Genomic DNA, 19,771 nt, shown 5'->3' with positions numbered 1-19,771 from the left:
GATTTGCTCAAACAATGACTAAAAAGAACATTTATTTTACTAACAAATTATATTTTGTTTCAAAAGCCTACATTTAAAGAGGGCTGAGAGGTAAATGGTTTAAAAACAGAGGGAACTGTTCAGAAGAGAATGAAAACATCTTATTTTACACCACAAATACTGTATTTACCTATCATGAATAGAGTTGATGAAGAGATTAACAAACCAGCTAAGGGAGTATTGATACATGGGATCTATGTTTGCCAGGTCTGCAATACTGAAGAACAGCACCGATGAATGCTTTGCAATTGGTCGATAGCCTTCTCGAGATTCAGCTATTTTAAGTTCCGTTTTCTCTGCAACCTACATATCAATAGTAATTTCAAGTTTTTTTCCCAAAGACAATCTTTCAATATTCTCTTTGGAACAAAAATGTTCCTATCTAATAACATCATTATTTCTACACAGCACTTTCTAACACCACAGTAAGACAATTTTAATGTTCCAAAATGCACAATCACAACAGGTGATGCCTACACTAGTAAAATAAGCACTTTAACGCAGTAGTGCCTAATCTATTTAATCTATTTATCTATACTGCAGGATGCAGTAGTCAAAACAAAGGACAAACACAGCACAACAGTTCTGATGCATCATTTAGCAGCAACTGTATCAATCTTTATCTCTGCAATATTAAAAAATATGGGCAATTTCAGACTGCTCATGTATTTAAGCTCTATTTATTCTAGTATAAATCAGCTTTATACAAAATAATACTTTGAATATAAAAAGGTTTTTCAGAATTAAACCGTTAGATATATTCTAAGATTACCCTTAATAGGCATTAACAAATGGACAACATCAGTTTAAAGAAATTCTGATTTCTGTTAAGTCTATATTAATTTTAAAAACATCTTTATTCTCTTATTACTTGGCTCTCATTGACTTCAGACGGTACTTTATGCATTATATATAACAAAAGAATCTAGGCTTGCATACCTGTATTAGTCACCCAGATTATTAATGTGTCTGAATTTTCTTTCTGTTTTTAAAATTAGGCCCTTCCTCTAGCTTAACATATTACCTTAACTTCAGGATTTGCCACTTTTTATTCAATCCTTTAGATAGATATGTATTCTTCAAAACGTTTGTAAATTGGAGACTGAATAAACAACCTGTGGAGATTCTAGAATAGTCCAAACTTTATTTCTTCATATTTCACAAGCACAGAATTTCCTCCTTGCATCTAATCCACAGTTCTTTTGCTAGTTACATTTTTACATTTAATTTCTACATATTATTAAGGAAAAAATATTATTATTCCTTACCTGCTGTTTTTTTGTGATTTCGTTAGCCATTATTTTAGCAGAATCCAAGATCTCAATAGCACTCTCATCTTCCAGAATATTCCCTTCAGATGACTGTAAGGTTTCTAAAATTTTCCTCTCGATTTCTTTTAGATTCTTTTTATTGGCTGCAGACTGAAGGATGAGAATATTTCTTTCCTCTTCTAATTCTGGCCTGATGAAGAAAAACACGTATAGCAAACACAGTCAATTCTCATCTTCCACTGACTATAAAGGAAGCCCATGAAGACAACTCTCTGTTCCCACCATAAATATTTGTGAGTATTCTCATCAGTTTAAATGGGTTGCTACTGTTGAGCATATATTTATAACAGAGTACAGATTTCTTTGCATAATTTCAGTTCAGTATTTGGAAATGAATTACTGAGTTTTAACATCTTAGCACTTTACAAATGTCGGCACATCCAAGTTTTACTTTATTATATTTCTGGTGTCTGAAAAAAAAGTGTGATATGCGGAGTAAGTTTGCTCCTGGAAGCACTTTTTTAGCAAATAGAATTTAGCCCAATTGCATAGACAGTTCTGTATGACCCAGAAACTACTTTATGTCTCTGTGAAGGTTCAGATAAGACCCGTATTAAGTTTCAGAGGTACTCTGTATTTATTTCGTAAGAAATTAAAACTAAGTCCTAATAATTCAGCACCTATGTCTGGCAGCTTAATCGACTTGCAAAAACACAGTAATGATTTAAACATAGAAAACTATGTTAATATTATTTAAACAATCAAGGAATATTACAGGAGAAAACTGCCATTAAAAAAAAAACAACACAATGATTTTACATCTGCTATTTTGATTATCCTGTTGACACTTACCTCACAGTAAACGTGACATAATCTACTTGCATTTCAGTGAAGTCCTAGTAAACTTTGTATAGGACAACTTAGAAAACCAAAATTTTTTTTTAAGCTGTTACTGAGCAACACAACACGTAACGTTCATTATGCTTTACAACAAATTCACCTCTCGTTTCCATTTTGACCTCATCAATGTGTATAAATACCTGAGGTGTGGGAGACAGAGGGATTTGGCCAACCTCTTTTCAGTGGTTTGTGGGGACAGGACAAGAGGCAATGGCCACAAGATGGAGCACAGGAAGTTCCGCACGAACATGAGAAAGATATTCACGGTGAGGGTGACGGAGCACTGGAACAGCCTGCCCAGGGAGGTTGTGGAGTCTCCTTCCCTGGAGATATTCAAGGCCCGTCTGGACACCTACCTGGGCAGCCTGCTCTAAAGAACCTGCTTTGCCAGGGGGGTTGGACCCGATGATCTTTCGAGCTCCCTTCCAACCCCTTCAATTCTGTGATTCTGTGTGATTCTGTGATTCCTTGGAATTATGCCATAAAATATTTTAAATGGCCTTTTGCCATACAGAGACACTTACCTCTCTTTCGCTACAACAATACCTAGCAATTGGTCTTCAAGTCCCTCTGGTGTTATCATAAAATTGAGTAAAGAAACTTTTGTAGCAAGTTCAGGCAAATAATGTGGATTTCTCAGTTTTGTGGTAATAAAAAACTTGAAATCACTGGAATACTCAATAATGATCTCACCAAGCTTGATACAATCCATGCCTCCTAAAGTTAAGATCAGAAACATTAAGAAAAACTTTATGTCAATTGCTTAAGGAAAAAACATTATTTCTATGATGAATTAAAAGCAAATTTCTTTTCAATGTCAATTTTCTGAAAAGTAAAAACAAATAAATAAATCTGATACTCTGCAAAATTTTCACATTGAGTGAAATTTTCAAACTGATTCAATCCAAATTCTACTGTACTTTCAATGTACATATACAATACCAGAGATGGCAATTGAGAACAGTGAAATTACTCTCAAACACCGAATTCTTAGGGACTACCCTTTCCTTCAATTATCTCTCTGAAATAAACTCCAGTGAACAGTGTTTCAACGTTTCCCCTTTTTATTTCAGAAGGGCGGAACACATACTTGTGTTTGTCTGCGTTTTCCATCTTTTTCCAGATAAAAGAGAAATAAAAGTTGAAAACCAAAGTCACAGCTACTCAGCAAGTTTCAGAGAAGCACAAGAAAACTGTGGAGGCAGCAGTAAACCAGGAAGTAAACCAGACAATATCATAGACTAAAAGATGAACAGTAATGTAATCCATGGTTCAAAATTAATTTTGATGTACCTTGCTTAAAAGTCTGTTTAAGTAGTAGAGGTTCAAGTGATGGGTCTAGTTCTTCCCCAACATTTTCCAGCAGAAGTGGAGTTCCAAACTGAATGCAGTTCTCCAGGGTTCTCATATAATCTGCATCACTGACCTTGATAACATTCAGGTGGTTTTCTTTCTCAAGATTCTTGATCCATTTATTTGCTTGACCTTGAGGATCAATCATTAATGGCCTAGAATATACAAGACAGCTTGAAATTTCTGCAAGAACTGAGAAAACTATCTTAAAATGCTTCTGTGTCAGGTTGTCAAGGGAAAAGTGATAAAATCTTGATTTCAGTTATTTTAAAACTTCATTGACAAATGGAGGAACAAGTGTTTTATCACAACTTGAAAAGTAATAGCAAAAATAGTTTTAAGGGGTGCAAAAAACGTTCATAACTTTTTTCATAAAATACATCTGAATGCAGAATTCTATGAAAATCTTGTTCTGTCCCTCCACTAGAATTACCACCATTTATTACCATTTATTTATCTGTATTTTTAAATTAAATTTATTTTTACAAATTCTGATAGTTTTGAGTTCTCTCTCACATATCTTTGCACCTAAAAAAAAAAATCAACAATCAGTTGCAATTTGAATCTGAGACGTTAGTGTGTTAGTTGGTATAAGGCTGGAATTGTAAGAAGGGCAGGGCAAGATGACTATTTTAATTTTGTTGAACAAAATTCGTTCCCCTTTACTCTTGCTGATTTTATCCATATTTATGTATTTTAATAGAAGTCAAGAATGAACAACATAAAACATCTCCTCTTACTGCACCCTTCAGAGAATTTAAGTAACATTCAAAGAATGGAATTACACACTGTAATCCAAATGCAATCTGAATCTATAGTTAAGACTCTTAAGACAACACAGATCACAGGAACATTACTAGGAAGTTTTATAATCTTATGTTCCAGCTGAGTGCAGACAATTTGTAGATAGCTAATGGGAGCTTTCACATCACTGCACCTCCAGAAAGCTTCCAGTAACTACATATTAAAATTCCTCTAGTCTAATACCTCTCAAATTTATTAAATTCACAGGACCAGGATAAAAGGTTTCCAGTTCTGCATTCTGGTACATTGTATTTACAGAGGCTAAAGTGTCTCTAGATGTTTAAGGTTTTTGTTTGTTTGTTTTGTTTGTTCGTGTGTGTGTGTTTAAGTGAAATCTTGTTTTTGTTTGGATTAGAAAATTAAACCTTTTTGTCACCTACCAACGTCTTGAATTCTCAACAATGACCCCATTGTCTACAGAAAAGACATCAGTTGGTAAACCAGCAATATTCCAGGCTCTTATTTTTATTGGGTCACCAAGAGTATTACTCAAAGAGAAATTATCAGAACAAGGGATATTTTTCTCCTGCAAGAAAAGAAAAATAGAAAGAAACAAAGAAAGAAAGAAAAAAAAACAAACCTTTATTACATGTTTCTTTACATCTTTTATTAAATGCCTTCAATTCAGACGGGCAAAGTGCATTTCCTTTTAAGAGTTTTTTAAAGAGATTTTAAAGTTAATTCTTCCATTTAAAGGCAAACGAGAGAAAATTCTGAGATTATATTTAAATAATAATCAGGCCTCACAAAGTCAATGATGTGCTCTCAATTTCAGATATGCTACTTTAGGTCTGAAGTAAATTCACTGATTCAGTGAAGCCTAAGTTTACAGAATATTGGATTAGCAGAATTTATCTCACTTATTCTAATGAGTTTTATTAGGCTAGTAATAAACAAATTAAAAGGGATTTTAGGTTTAGGCCCACATTAAGAAGCCTTTTGCAGTAGTCTAAAAAACAACAACAACAAACCACTATTAAAAAAATAAGATAATGTTCTAACCTTGCACAGCTTGCTCCAATCTTTCGTACATTCTTGTCGAAATCCAGCAGTAAATGCTCCCAGATAAGCTATCACACCAGCTGATATCAGAACATCTCCTGTCAAATTATCATATGCGTCTTGAAGATCATTTGCAGCGTTATTCCATCTATGACAAGCAGAAGTTAAAGAATAAAATGGTGCTGAAACCTCCACATTTATGGCATTGATGACAAACATCAACCTTTTTGTTGTTCTTATATCATATATGTATGTACATGTTATATCTGTATCTCTAGAGAGATGTTGTTCTATATATTACATTGTTGTTTCTTCACATTTTGAAGACTTTCTCTACAATTCTCCCAATGCTGCTGCCTGCATTTTTATATTACAAATAATTAAGGATCTTTCAACGGCCCAAACAGCTACAGTCCCAAACTATACAGCCTTCAGATAGAGATACAGCATTAAAGGCTCAGAGAACTGATGTAGAAACTAATGTTTCTACAATAGATACTATATCTGACATTTGAGCTTTAATCTGACCTTGATTTCTCTCCACCAAGGCCTCCAATCAACTTCTCTGCTCGTTCTAGTTTTTTAGCACACAGATCAACCTGGAATTCTAAACGAGCCTTTTCTTCAGTTTTCTCAGTAAAGGTTCGTTCCAAAGCAGCCAAACGATTTTCAACTGCTGCAAGTTCATCTCTCTTCTGATTCAAAAGTTCCAGTGTCTCTGCTAAGGATTGCTGTGCCTCTCTCAAACGATCTTTCTTGGGTGCAACCACCTATTCAATTGCAAACAATACACAAATGCACATTTTGTATATTTATTATTTAATAACAATGCTTAAGGTAAAGATACCAAGCAAAGGAAAAATTTAATAATCACTGTGGGATTAGGATCAAAAACTTACCTTTGCAACCCTGTCATATACCTCCATTGCCATTATCCACTTACACAAACCTTCTGCTGCTGAGGAAGCTTTAGCCACCTTTGGTGGATCAAACTCTGGATTAGTCAGGTATTCAGCCCGAATCTTCTGCATGACAGCTGCCTGGATAATGAATGCATTACAGGTCATTAAAGTTTTCATATGGCAAAGGCTTGCTGCTGACACTGGTTGCCATTTCTCTATACACCGAAATAGTAAAGAACTGCTCAGCATTTATTAATTGTTGTAGAAACCACTTCTCATTTGTTTCCTTAAATTTCCCTGTCACTCTTTGCAGTCCTTCATGTTTTCATCCTAATCCTATCCTTATCCTTCATAATCACACAATTAGTATATCTTCCATGTGGCAGTTACTTAAGTGTTAAGAGCATAACAGTCATATAGAAGCCATAATTTACACTGTCCCTTGATGCAAAACATGCTAATTTCATTATTTGCTATCATTTCTTGACACAGCTATTGGGATTGATTATAAGAATGTGTATCTACTAACATAAGATCTGAATGAATGACATTGCTTGTGCCTACTTTTTGGGACCAGCTTTCTAAAGGGCAAAGCAAGTTCAATCTCTACTGAACTTGGAAAATTGCAAGAATCACACTCTTGAACAGTATGATCTTTAGGGGAGAAGGTCATAATTTAAAGTTATGTAGCTAGTACACTTCCTGGTTTATTGTGTATCTTCTAGTATATGTAAAAAAATATTGCCCATTGGATGCATGCTGAAAAAATCAAAATTACACAATTAGAAAAAACCATTATAAAAAGAACCAATGTAGACAGTTATTTTAAAAAATGAAAACATTATAATACTGGAATAATTGACTGAGAAAAACTATCTTGAAAAAAAAAAGGCATGGAAAGGTTGGACAGGGATCATAAGTCCACTGTCTTTACAAAATAAATAATAAATAAATAATTAAAAATAAAACCAAAACAAAATACATGAAATGTGGCTAAGAGGACCAAGCTTCAGAAGAAACAACACAGCTTTTCATATCACTTAAAATAGACTTCTAGAGTGCTTTGTGAAAAGATCTTGTGGCTATTGAAAGCGGGTATGATCTTAAGGGGACTAGAGAAGTTAAAGAAGAGTGATCCACCAAAAGCTACTAAACACAGAAACTACCTAACTTAGGGCATCCTTCATTTAAATTGTGGGAGGGTGGAAAAATATTTGGTGAAAGTATCATACACACTATTCTTTTCAAGGCACCTAATTATGGCCATTTTTGGGTAAGACAGATGACAGTTTGTGTTATTTTTATGTCTTTTTTTATGAGATAGTACTTATAAATTGCAAAGTTAGAAAAATTTGTGCACAGAAGGACATTTCATTCAAATAGAAAATAGGCAAAATAGAAGCCTTAGAAACTCCCAAAGGGAATTTTAAATCCTTCTGAAATGCCACTTACAAGGGTCACCCTGAGAAAATTTAACTCATTTGCCATGACAATATTCATCCTATAAAGATGCCTTGTAATCTTGTAAACATTGTTGGTCATAATAAGTTGACAAATTCGGGCCAAATGTGGCCACTAATATAATATTTTCTAATTTTTTCCCCCTGGAAGAAAACATATACATGGCAAAAACTACTGAAAATTTAAACAAAAACCATACCGGAATATTGTCCTTGTCATACTCTTTCAAATCCTTTAAGAAATTCATGTCACCAAGCAGCTTCTTGCTTGGACCCCAGTAATCTAAAATCTACAAAAGAAAGCAGGAAATAACTTTTCAAACTTTAAAACAAACACACACAAAAAAGAGAAACCTTTTCTAATTAGCTCATGTATATTTAATACTGATGATCTTGTATCTCATTGACACAGGAATGAAGTCTATCATATCAAATATTTTCCCCCAACCATATCTAAAAACCAGGCAGTGACTCAAGGAAGAATTATTTATTATCTCTTTACCTATATATGAGTTAAGCAAATTACATGAGTTCTCTTTGCATGTTTCAGAATTCCAAATTATGTAAGTTGGACACTTAAAATGTCTGAAGCATAGTTTTCAGCAAAATAATGAATGGAGGCTGTAAATACTTTCTTACTTTACTGGACCTCAGGTTATTTTACTTATTGAACAAGTGCTCTGTGTTGTGACAAAGAACATGAATTACACTTTTATTTGAAACTCAAAGTCTGTCATATTACCTTGCCTCCAGTCCCCGAAGGATCTGGAATTCTTTCAGGTTTTATGTCTTTCATGACACAGACAGCAGCCATGACAAGTTTGACACCAGACGGAGGATTTTTCATTGATTTGACAATTGATATATCAGAAGGCTAAAATAAAAATCACATTAAAAAAAATGATGTTATGCTTTTCTCACCACTAAGATAAATGAACAGAAAAAAAAAAAAAGGAAATTATAGCACCATTGCCAATGAACATAATTATAAAGGACTTTAAGGACTTTTAGAAGGGATGATACAGCATTAGCAAGACAATTAAAAAAAAACATTATCCTATGCAGAGGTAATAAAAATGAAAGAAATACTGGTAACTGTAAACTAATGATTAACTAAAATTATATTTTTAAAAGTCTAGGTCAGAATTCTTTTATATGCTTTCATAAGCATCATCTAATATACATCTCATATACTTTGTAACTCCTACAAAGCAAGTCCTGCAGGACTTTGTAAAAAATACTGCTTTCAGATCATGTCTAAGTCATGACAAAGTCATGACAAAGAGCACTTAAAGATCCAGATAATTCTTAGCCACAAACATAGGCCTTCTTACACATTGGTGGTCAACTTTAACTTAGCTGAAAGAGAAAATTCAGCTGATACCACTGTTGATAACTTCAGGTTTTGGGTATTTTCCCCAGAGGTGGACTTTCTTGCAAAGGAACAAAAAAAATTTTTAATGCACAACCCCTCTCTTCCCTTCCCTACCCACCCCCCTCCTGTAATCTGAGTACATTGGAATGAACATCTACTGAACCATAACCGTTAACAGGTATTATATCTCTTTCGCCAAAGCCCAGGAAATTTAGTACTTTTCAATATCCTTTCATTTCAGTGCATGCTTTCCCAAATAAATGAAAGAGTATCATCATATTAAGTAACTCTCCTGACTGTTGAAGTTTAGATTAGCTTGCCTTTAAAGTGTCAAGAGCATTAAGTGCAGCCTCCAGTGCTGGGATCGCCTCTGCCAGATCACTTTCACACTCATTTTTCAAAGCCTGAGCTTCTTCAGCTTTTTCTGTTGCAATTTCTTCATCTACTTTTACAATTTTTCTTTTTTGTTCTACTTCTGCAGATTCTATTTCTATAGTCTAAAGAAAAAGATATGGGTGAGCTTCCTATTGAATGATGAAACAAATTGAGATCACCTAGGTTAGCAGTTATGGAATAATTTGATATTCTCTCTTTATTTTTCAGTATTTCAATATTTTCATGTATTTTCAATTTACCTTAATGGAATAATGTATTTCTTAGCATTGTTATGGATCTTGCAGCATTGTTATGGATCTTTAACAGTAGGTACACTGCATGTAATCAGATTACCATCAATAAAAGCTAAAGTATGTTCGAAGTTCATGAAAGAAAACAAGTTTGTGCATAAGGCTGTAATTCAAAAATGACTAGCTTTTACAGTGAGTTTTCATAGCTTCAGTTTTTAATACTGACTACAGAAATTTATTTTATGTTCAGGGACAAGTCAACCTTTCAACCAAGTACTCCCTCTTCAGTTCTGCAGAAGTGGTATTTATTTTTCTTAGATGCTGTTCGCTGGTAGTGGTGGAGCTGAAACCTCAGTTTCTTAGAGTAGGTAGAAGACATACCACTGTATCTGTAAAAACACTTACAAGCACCAGAAGCAGGTGCACAGAAATGTTACTCAAATTTCGCTTTTTTGTGATGCAACAGTAACATACTAGATAAGTGTCTTTTCTCAAGTCAGAGTTTTCAAATACACTTAAGAGACTGTTCCCAAATCCCAATAAATTTTTATGAAGTTACTCCTTTTTAGGATCCTTTTAAATATCAACTGTATAATCCCTGTGCACGCAGAGACAAACCATGCAATACTTACCTTATTTATTTTGTATGCTGAAAAACTACAATGTTTGTGAATAATTGCGAGAAACCCTGTCTAACCCCTATTAGCGTGAATGTTTCTCTAACATCCTTTAGCACGGAGCTTAGGCAAGGAATGTATATTCATTTGACTGTATATGTATTTTAGATAAAAAGTAAAATTTTCTTCCAGTTCAAAGGATATAAGCACAAACAGCGGCAAATTTTACCGTACTGCTAACCGCAGTAAACAAGAAGCTCAAAAACACGAACTCAGCTCTTATTTTCTAAAAGATACATATCGGTAACCATATGTAGGCATATTCTTTAGAATCTGTCAACAGTCAGCTGAGACACAGAACTGCATTGTATGATTAGATTCCTCATTCAAAACTAATTACTATGAAGGTGAAATTATGGATACCACATATATATATATATATGCACATGCCTGTGTTAAAAATACAATGTTTTATGCAACTCTACCTTCATCATGTTTGCATTATCCAATTTAGCCTCTTCCAGTTTGGGCTGCAGCTGAACTAGCTCTTGTTTCATCTCACCAACCTATACATATGCAAAAGAATTAACCATGATTCTGAATTGCAAAATATAATTTCCAACAATTTATTTAGAACCCAGATTTTATCCAATGACTAATTTACTGGTGGAAGAAAAAAAAACATTTGTTTTCAAATCAAAACACTTCAGAGACTTATTTTTATCTCGTGTACAATCACTAATTTTACGAAGTACATTCATTTTTAGTACATTCACATAACTATTTAGGAAGGGAAGCTCTGTTCACATACTGCTTAGAAATGCATGCTTAGAGGCCTTTGGACTCTAACATGACAGCTATGAATGCAGGAAAAAAAGGCAAAACAAATTTATTGTATTTTTACTGTTTAAGATTGACCAGAATCTTGAGATAATTTGTTTGAAATTAATCACACAAATTATTAGGTATAACAGAAAAATAATATATCATAAAAAACCTGTATGGGTCACTTTTATATTTGCTGAAATGTACTGCCCCTCATTATTAGAAAATATATTTTTTAAACAATAAATATTTTGTTCACACAGACCCAAACTAGAATGCAAATCATTTCTTAATTTTAACCAGATTTGGAACCAGAAAATTAAGGCTGCTCCCCATTTTAAGGATTTTAATCCATTTCTAAACCTCCACATACTTAAAGATCTGAAGTAGTGCTTTTGACTTATCTCTCTAGCAAAAGACCTGCTTCTGCCAACCACTCTGTATTTTCAGTTCCACTTCCGTCCCAAATCACCTGTGATTCAGCAAAAGCTAGTTTATCTAGTCCATTCACGTATTTCTTCTTGGCTGTCATTACAGAGTCTCGTTTCTCAGTCAGAAGTTTCCGAAAGGCAGCAATAAGTTCAAGATAAGAAGTGGGAGTAACATAATTATGGCGTTTGAGACTTTGAAAAAACCTATTAGAAATAAAGAATACCTTTAATTGTTGTTGTTATTATTATTGTTATTGGCTTAACTATTGGTAGAAAAGGTATGCAGTGAACTATTTGTCAATTAACAGAAGTAAATGGTTTCCACAATTTTATATATTTTAGGCAGACAAAGCTTATACATTAATTTATAAGACAGAAATGAGTAGTAATGAAACTCAGCCACCTATCTTGTTCCTTGCCCCTTACAAATCAATTTTTGAGTTCTCTGATGTTCATTTTACTCCTTTCATTAGCATAATCTTTTTCTTCTTAATATTTCTAGAAATTAATGTGTTGTTTTTAAAAGAAACAGACTGACCTTGAGGAAAGTGATAAAACTGAAGTATGAAAGTATTGACAGATGGGCACAACCTCCTGACGCTCACTGTCTGTGAGCTCAAGTGTTTCTAAGAACTTATTTGCCACACGCTGAAGGGCATCTTCGGGCCATGGCTGATGGAGAAATGAGGAGAGAAGAATGTGTAAAATTTAGCTGCTGGCAGTCTTCATAATTTAAGGAGATTTTTCACCATTTTAAATACCAGTATGAGACACACTAGTCCCAACTAGGTCTCAGGAACGATGAACTGATATGAGAGTTACATCAGGCAGCAAGGTCAGTACCCATGCAATCTGTTCTGGTGACTCCTGGATGATCTTCTAGTTAAAAGCTGCATATTGTCACGCTATCCAAACATTTCTGCATCTATGTTATCCTTTGGTAGATGAATCAATTGACTTCAGCACCAAGCCAACCTATAAAGTTAACTGCACTTTAACTGAGAATAACTTTTCTTTTTAGCAAGGATCAGTAGTTTTCCAAGTTTTATTCTGATATAAAAGATTTACTTACAGTATTCCAACAGGACTTGTATTTGCTTAACAGACAGCAGAAATTACGACCATTGTGCAATCACACTGAAATGTTTTCTCTAGTCCTTTAAAACATATATATTATGAAAAAAATGACAAATTACCATCACCAAACTGAGACTACTCACTCCTGTAGAAGTGTAAAATTTGTAGCAACAAAACATGAATTTCTTTAGTTCAAGAAATACTGAGACTACACACCAAAGAGCTCCCAAAATATTACCAAAACTGTCTATGCTATTTCAAAATTTTGAAAAAGAGTAATTCTATATCATGAAAACACAGACATGGTTAAAAAACTGACATAGTTTATTGACAAAAAAAAAAACACAAACATAAATATTTTCACATACCTGGAACCAATCAATAGTACAGCAGTTGATGAGTGAGGGAAACTGTCTCAGGCGATTGCGGAAAGCATCTCCAATTGGGCTGAATGCTACCACGATATGGAGATTTTCTTTGCAGCAGTTCACAAAAAATGCAAATAAGGCCAAGGGACTGAGTTCTTCATGTTTATTGCCAGCCTGAGCTAGTGTACGAACACCCTTGGGAATGATACATAGGGTAAAAGCTGTTATATAATTTCTCAATAAGTACTTCAGAAGTCCTTTAACAATCCTGTTAATGATAGTAACACCATGAAATATTTTTTTAATTGATAAATGAAATAAGTAGAATAAACTAGAAAGAAAAAATGAATACTAAGTACTAGTTGAGAATAAGTAAATGAATAAATATTGTAAATATTTATGAGTATGTAAACATGAGTAAATACTACATTTACTGTAAATCTGTGACACTAACAAATAATTCTAGAAAAGATCACCTGTTGCGCTGAACAACTGAGAATACATCAGAACAAAAATTGGAAAAAAAATAGATTCCAACTGCCAGATAGACAAGACACGTTAGGATAAGACAGATGGCTAAGACACATTTTGAAAAATCAGAAATTTAAATTAGCTCCCTCATGAAATAAAGGGCCAAAGTCTTCAGGTGATGAACAAATAAAATTAGACTTAATTACAACCCATCTTCAGTCACTCAAACAGATTTAGGATACATGAACAGATGAGGCAAATTAGTACTCCCATTACACAAGAACACATGTTGTTCTCATCTACATTTAAGTGCTATATAAGTTCCCTAAACAACACTTCAAGACATTAACTTACTGAGAACATTTTCAATATTAATATTACACTAAAATATGCTGTATTTACCTAACTGGAGAGGAATATTCAAGTTTCAAACATATTCTATTGAAAAAAAAACCCTCTCTCTCTCTCTTAAAAAAAAAAAAAAGACTACTTCATGAAAGTATTATCCTCAATTAACAATCTATGAAACACTTAGGCCTTACTGTAACTCCCTACAACTCAACTTATTCCACCACAAGAACATGTATGCTTTATATAACCCTGCAATTAAAATAAATGACAAAAATCAGATTAGTAGCAATAAAGTGGAAATATTTTGATGAAGCAGATTTAAATGAGTAACAAGTAACTTTGTCCCAGCTGGCATATTACAGGTAGCTACCAAGTGCTAGCATACACCAATTGGGTATGTTTGTACAAACTGTAAAATTGTAAAAGGGACACATTATGTATGCAACTTGAGATATACAGAGATTGATGCCCCTACCTCCCCCAACCAGTGATTGCTATTTTGAAAATTCCAAGCATGATTTAAGTTATATTTGTTTATTTATTAATTGCCCAAGTACACTGCATCTTTACTTCTAAGCCTGATTTCATGGAGCACCCTCTCCCAGCTTCTCTCTGATCAGATGTGTCAAGACTATGAAATGCTGTCAAACAGTGCCCTAGACTACAAGAGTCTACTGACAAAGACAGGCTGTCTTTTTCTCAAAATACATCTTTGTCCTGAATGGATCAATGAAAACATTATGAGGTACATTCTTCTTCTGCACAATATAATGCAAAAAATAACTATGGCTCCAGCATATTAACATATTTGTGAACAACGTTCCCTATGTGCACATCTTAAGGGGTTTGTGAACAGAGTGTGAGGTTAGAATTAAAGCATGTAGTAGGCATAAGCTATTCCAGCTTACTAATAACTAGCTGATTTATCTAAAAATCTCAAAAAAAATCACAAAATTGAATGCATATATCCAAAAGCGACTTTGAATTAAGGCATACTTCATACTGAACTGATAAAATAGCTTAAATGGGAAATGACAGAGAATAAGAGAATTTATAAAGATACCTCTATAATTTCTTGTTTTTCATCTGCTGCAAAAAGATTGGGTACCTCCCCAGTGTTGAGGACACTGTCAATATCTTCTAAAAAACTTTCTTCTTTAATTTGTGCGTCTGTGATTATGAATACAGTTTTCAAGCCCTTTACACCTGCGTTCTTCAGCAGCCTCTAAAAATGCAAGACAGTTAAAATATCGTATAGTCTGAAACATCCTTTCTCAAAATCAAGTCAAAATGCAAACAGGTTATTAATACTCACTTTCAGGTCTTCTCTCCACTCATTTGTGCCATAGGTTTTTGAAATCTCTGGTTGAAAAACGCACATTTTTGACATAAATGCTGCTAGACGAGTCAAAGACTGACGTCCACTTCCTCCCATTCCAACCAACAAAGCATTACCCCCTGACTGCTTCAGTATACGGCTTATACGAGACAAATGTTCCAACACATACCTAAATTTGAAATGTGTTGATTACCAGAATGGCAGAAATATATATACATCTGTGCACCAATAAACCCATTAAAAATGTACAGAAGTGCCATTTCCAAAACAAATTTCTGAAGGCACATGGAGGGTGAGAAAGGGAGTTATATACACCACGATAAAATAAAATCAAAACCAAATGTTTTATAATTTATATGTGAAATAGAGAAGGGAACAACATCTTCAGAAAGCAGTATCTGCACATCACTGAGAGCCCTGCCTACTGTGGAAACACAACCATGGTTTATTTTGGAATATGTCTTAAAAATAGTTAAAGCACTTCAAAGAAGTCTTGTTCATTTTGATTGATTAGAAAAATAATGTAGTCAAATGAGGATGTTATCCATGAGAGGGATAATCTCTAGATGTATCTGTAAGGCTAAAGTCATACATGTTTCTCCTTCCTCCTGGCTGCCCTTCTGTGAGGTAACTGGGTTATTGCTTCTATGCTCAGGAAGAAGCCTTCAATCTGAGGCTGTCAGCTCTTCACACTCCCAGTACAGTTGTATATACAGGTACTTACAAATCCAGATTGTCAAAATGACCTAGACTAAATAAACTGTGTGTAAACGAACTAGTCATCTTCACAGATCATCTACAGGTCAAATTACACTGGCAATTATGACGGGACAGTAACCTCTACCAACAGGGAGGTGGCTGCAGGCTAAACTGACATCAATCTTCACTGGTAACAGAAGCCCAGCAGAAGTCAAGCACCCACCAGATTTGGTGCACAAGGCTTCTGTAACAGCTGAAGAATACATTCAAAGAGTCTCTCAGGAAAAAAAAAAAAAACTTCTCATTATTTACTCTCCGATAGAAAAATGCAGAGCCGTAACAGAAAAATTAGTTCATTTCCATCCAAAAAAGTGGAATACCAGGAACACATAAAAGGGACGAAACAAAAAACACAGCCTGCAAAATTGGATACGCTGAATTAGCAACTACTGGTCAGAGCTCTTTGTATTACAATAATACAGAGTGTACACACCTGAAGACCACAAGGTTCATTCCTGTTTTGTGCGTTTGATTATATTCATCCAGACACTGCTCTACAACATCACCGAACAGCTGAACATTTGGAATTTCAACATAAAGTCTTTCATCTCCCTCAAGTTCTGGATTCATGTAGTCACCAAAAAACAAACTTCTCATGTTTTCTTCTGTCACCTATTGTATATATACAACAAATTATGAAGTAGTGTTTAATAATAATATTTCTCAGTAGGAATTTTAGGAAAGAAAGGAGAATTTAGACAAATACTCAAGAGAGCAGAATAAGCACTCTGAAATATTTTAACTCACAAACAACAACCACCTCAAAATTCTGTATTTCCCAGATTAAACAATATTCTTTTAAAAAAATTTGTTCTTGAACATAATTGTCTTGATTAGCCATTTATAGTCTCATGATAGTAACTGCCAGATTATACCAAATTTGTAAGATGTATGTTTCACAAATTTCAACATATGAAATGGGCAACTACGACCACCAAGTTATTTCTTCTATACAGCAAAGAATTGGGGGGGGGGGGGGGCGGGGGGGGTCAAGGAATATGACATGACTTATACAACATTCAAAATATTAAAATGTCGTTACAATTACAGAACGCAGCTTACCACATGATAATTCAAACATGGGCTAGATTTAAAAAGGGAATGTCTTTTTTCTCAGTAAATCAGGTCTCTGGAAGTTACATTTTAAATTAAATGTTATTTTGAAAAAGAAGTTTATATATGACAGTCAAACACCTTCCAAACATTTTCACTCGTTTTTTTCAGTCATTCTGCCAAATTCAACTCTAATTTTCAAGCATACATAATCCAAAGTCACACTTGTGATAGAGAAATTTTCTAGTCCTAAATTTTTAACAAAAACAATGATTTTGCAACTGCTTAAATGAGATACTCACAGGGGTGTTTTCCTGCCTCAGATGTGCAAAAACTGAATCAAATGCTTCTTTGAAATGTTCTTTGACAATATCTTTAACTAAATTGAACAACCATGCTCTATCATCGTCTTCCACTAGACGGTCATAGAAGACACGAAATACCTCATGTACAAACAAACGAATCATTATGTGTTTGCTTTCAACTGAATTTCTCTTAATGAGCAAACAGCCGTGGATAACACGTGAAAAGTCACGCAAGTTGAATGTATAATGAGATTTGGCTGGTGTGGGCAAAAGATTTTTGATAGCTTTCTTATACACCTAAAGGCAATAAAAACAAAAAAAATGAGCAAAAATTGACAAGACATTAACACTGACTGTATTATTATAATTATAATTATAATTATTATAATTATTATTATAATAAATATTTTAAAACATCTTTCTTCCAAAATTTTATTTTTCTAAGGAAAACATTTATATTTCCTTATAATGTCTAAAGATCTCAAAGTCCTGTGAATATATCGGGTTCTTCTCATGAAGTTCTGGAATGTATATGCAATATTAATCTAAATTTCCAAATGGGATAAGTAATCAGTTATTTAATGCTAATTTCCCAGTTTTCAGGTGTTTGAATCTCTTTGTTTGTATACATACAAATTACTCAAAAATAAAAAGAAAACCCACAAAAATGATGAATGGTCAGATTAAGAAAAATATTTTTGATGATGTTTTACTGTAATTTTGAATGCATCAGTTGTCAATAGCTTATGTTGTATGATGGAAATAATGTCATTTGACATTACATTTAACATATGTAACATGTTAAGGGAATGCCAGCAGAGGACACTTTTGATCTGTCTCTGTGTACTCATGTGAAGAAAATTATCAAACATTAAACTTGCAAAACAAAACGCTAAAACAAAAGTTTAACAGTCATACTATATCCATGGTACTGTCTACACACTTATTTCACCTGTTATCTCATATCCAAAGCCTAGTTCTTCCATTACACTTTAATCCTAGAAGTCAGAAGATACTACTTACTTGGATGTAAATCCATGCTAGAATAGATTCTCTATCCTGACAGCAGTGAACAGTTTAAATAGCATATATAGTCAAATGCACTCAAACAGCTGTATGTAATAACTGTACTGGGCTGCTACTATTATTTTCTGCCCAAAGAAGCAAAACTTTCTTGCAAATTTCTTCCTTTTTTTTAGAAGGATAACTGAAAGCACAAAGAGATTTCCAGTGGCAATATTCAGTCAGCCTCATCATTCACACTTTGAATGTCTTATCTGACAGGAGTTCCAAAATATCAGCTCTATAAGGCCTTGGAACAAGGTGGATTCAGTCTTGAATACAGCCTTGGGTATAAGCAGAACTAGTGTGTACATGTAAGAAAGGCCTCAGTTCTGCAGCAGAAGAGAAAGTCACTTGCTATAATTCCAAACTCATGTCCCCTGTGAAACTTGAGCCACTTGATTTTGCCTTTGGAGCTTATCGGATTTTTTGTCAGAATTCCTCACCGGTCAAATATGAGCTACCTGATGCATTTCAATTTTGAATACTTAATGGTAGGCATTAGATTTGTTAACATTGCTACTAGTTTGGGCTACATAAGCTGTTAAAGCTATATGTATGTGTAAGACGTTGTCTTCAACTTGATGCTTCTTTGCAAAGATGTCACCAATTGCCATTCCTTTTTTGCACGTGGTACCTTGCAAATATGATACTTGCCAAAATCTGCAACATGGAAGTTGGAAAAGTCTCCACAGAAGTGGAGAGGATGATTTCTTCAATCTTAGTCTCTCAAAGAAGGATCTGGGGAGTGTTGCAACTGCTATTTTCATTTTGCCTTTGCATGAAATAGCTTCTTGTGCCTGTCTAACCCCAAAGAGACTGCAGTCTGACCTACTTGATGTATGTGGATAGGTACCATGAAGCCCTTATTAACATACATTCAAAAAGACTTTTCCTAGAATAAGAAAGTTACTGCAGCCATAAAGCTAAGACAATTTTATCACAGCATATGAAGCTGTATGTTAAAAACAACAAGGAACAAAATATATAAAATCTCTATTTCACCAATTAAGTTATTATAGAGCTAGTGGAATTTTACTAAACAAACTAAAGGAAACTTCCATTAAAGTACTCTCCTCTTACCTCTAAAGTGGCAGTGACAATTTGATTTCCAATTGAGAAGAACTCAGGAGGAAATTCCTGAGCCCGTAGGTAGAAAACTACTACAGTAGAGAAGATGCGGACCATTGTTTCATCACTAAAAGAATTAATAGTGCAAATGTTGAAGTGTCGCAAAAATCGAGGAGTAACAGGATTCCTCCCACCACCTGGAGGCCCCATAGCAGCAAGTAACTGTATATCAACGAGTGTAATTTTGGATGTATCCTTTAAATCGTACCTTCAAAATAAATTGTAATGTGACATTTAGAGAAAGATATAA

General features: G+C 34.1%; 1 protein-coding gene across 7 annotated transcripts in view; it reads right to left on the bottom strand.

Moving 5' to 3' along the window:
- The window catches only part of DNAH12 (dynein axonemal heavy chain 12), a 70,267-nt gene that overhangs the window by 16,011 nt on the left and 34,485 nt on the right, over nt 1-19,771 (bottom strand). For 6 of the 7 annotated variants that reach the window (XM_048071678.2, XM_048071661.2, XM_048071667.2 and 3 more), the window contains 20 exons: nt 19,474-19,729; nt 17,326-17,625; nt 16,404-16,582; nt 15,188-15,380; nt 14,936-15,097; nt 13,051-13,245; nt 12,144-12,277; nt 11,647-11,809; nt 10,835-10,915; nt 9,427-9,603; nt 8,474-8,605; nt 7,932-8,021; nt 6,269-6,409; nt 5,898-6,139; nt 5,370-5,517; nt 4,748-4,893; nt 3,504-3,718; nt 2,735-2,927; nt 1,308-1,500; nt 170-342 (listed from right to left, as the gene is read on the bottom strand). In XM_048071678.2, coding sequence (XP_047927635.2) covers nt 170-342; nt 1,308-1,500; nt 2,735-2,927; nt 3,504-3,718; nt 4,748-4,893; nt 5,370-5,517; nt 5,898-6,139; nt 6,269-6,409; nt 7,932-8,021; nt 8,474-8,605; nt 9,427-9,603; nt 10,835-10,915; nt 11,647-11,809; nt 12,144-12,277; nt 13,051-13,245; nt 14,936-15,097; nt 15,188-15,380; nt 16,404-16,582; nt 17,326-17,625; nt 19,474-19,729 — 3,513 coding nt within the window. The remainder of the gene's footprint in view (nt 1-169; nt 343-1,307; nt 1,501-2,734; nt 2,928-3,503; nt 3,719-4,747; nt 4,894-5,369; nt 5,518-5,897; nt 6,140-6,268; nt 6,410-7,931; nt 8,022-8,473; nt 8,606-9,426; nt 9,604-10,834; nt 10,916-11,646; nt 11,810-12,143; nt 12,278-13,050; nt 13,246-14,935; nt 15,098-15,187; nt 15,381-16,403; nt 16,583-17,325; nt 17,626-19,473; nt 19,730-19,771) is intronic. The other variant, XM_048071706.2, reaches the window with a different exon arrangement.

This window comes from Anser cygnoides, chromosome 10, assembly GCF_040182565.1.
Source record: "Anser cygnoides isolate HZ-2024a breed goose chromosome 10, Taihu_goose_T2T_genome, whole genome shotgun sequence".
Taxonomy (NCBI): Eukaryota; Metazoa; Chordata; class Aves; order Anseriformes; family Anatidae; genus Anser; species Anser cygnoides.
This window is presented reverse-complemented; position numbering and strand designations above follow the sequence as displayed.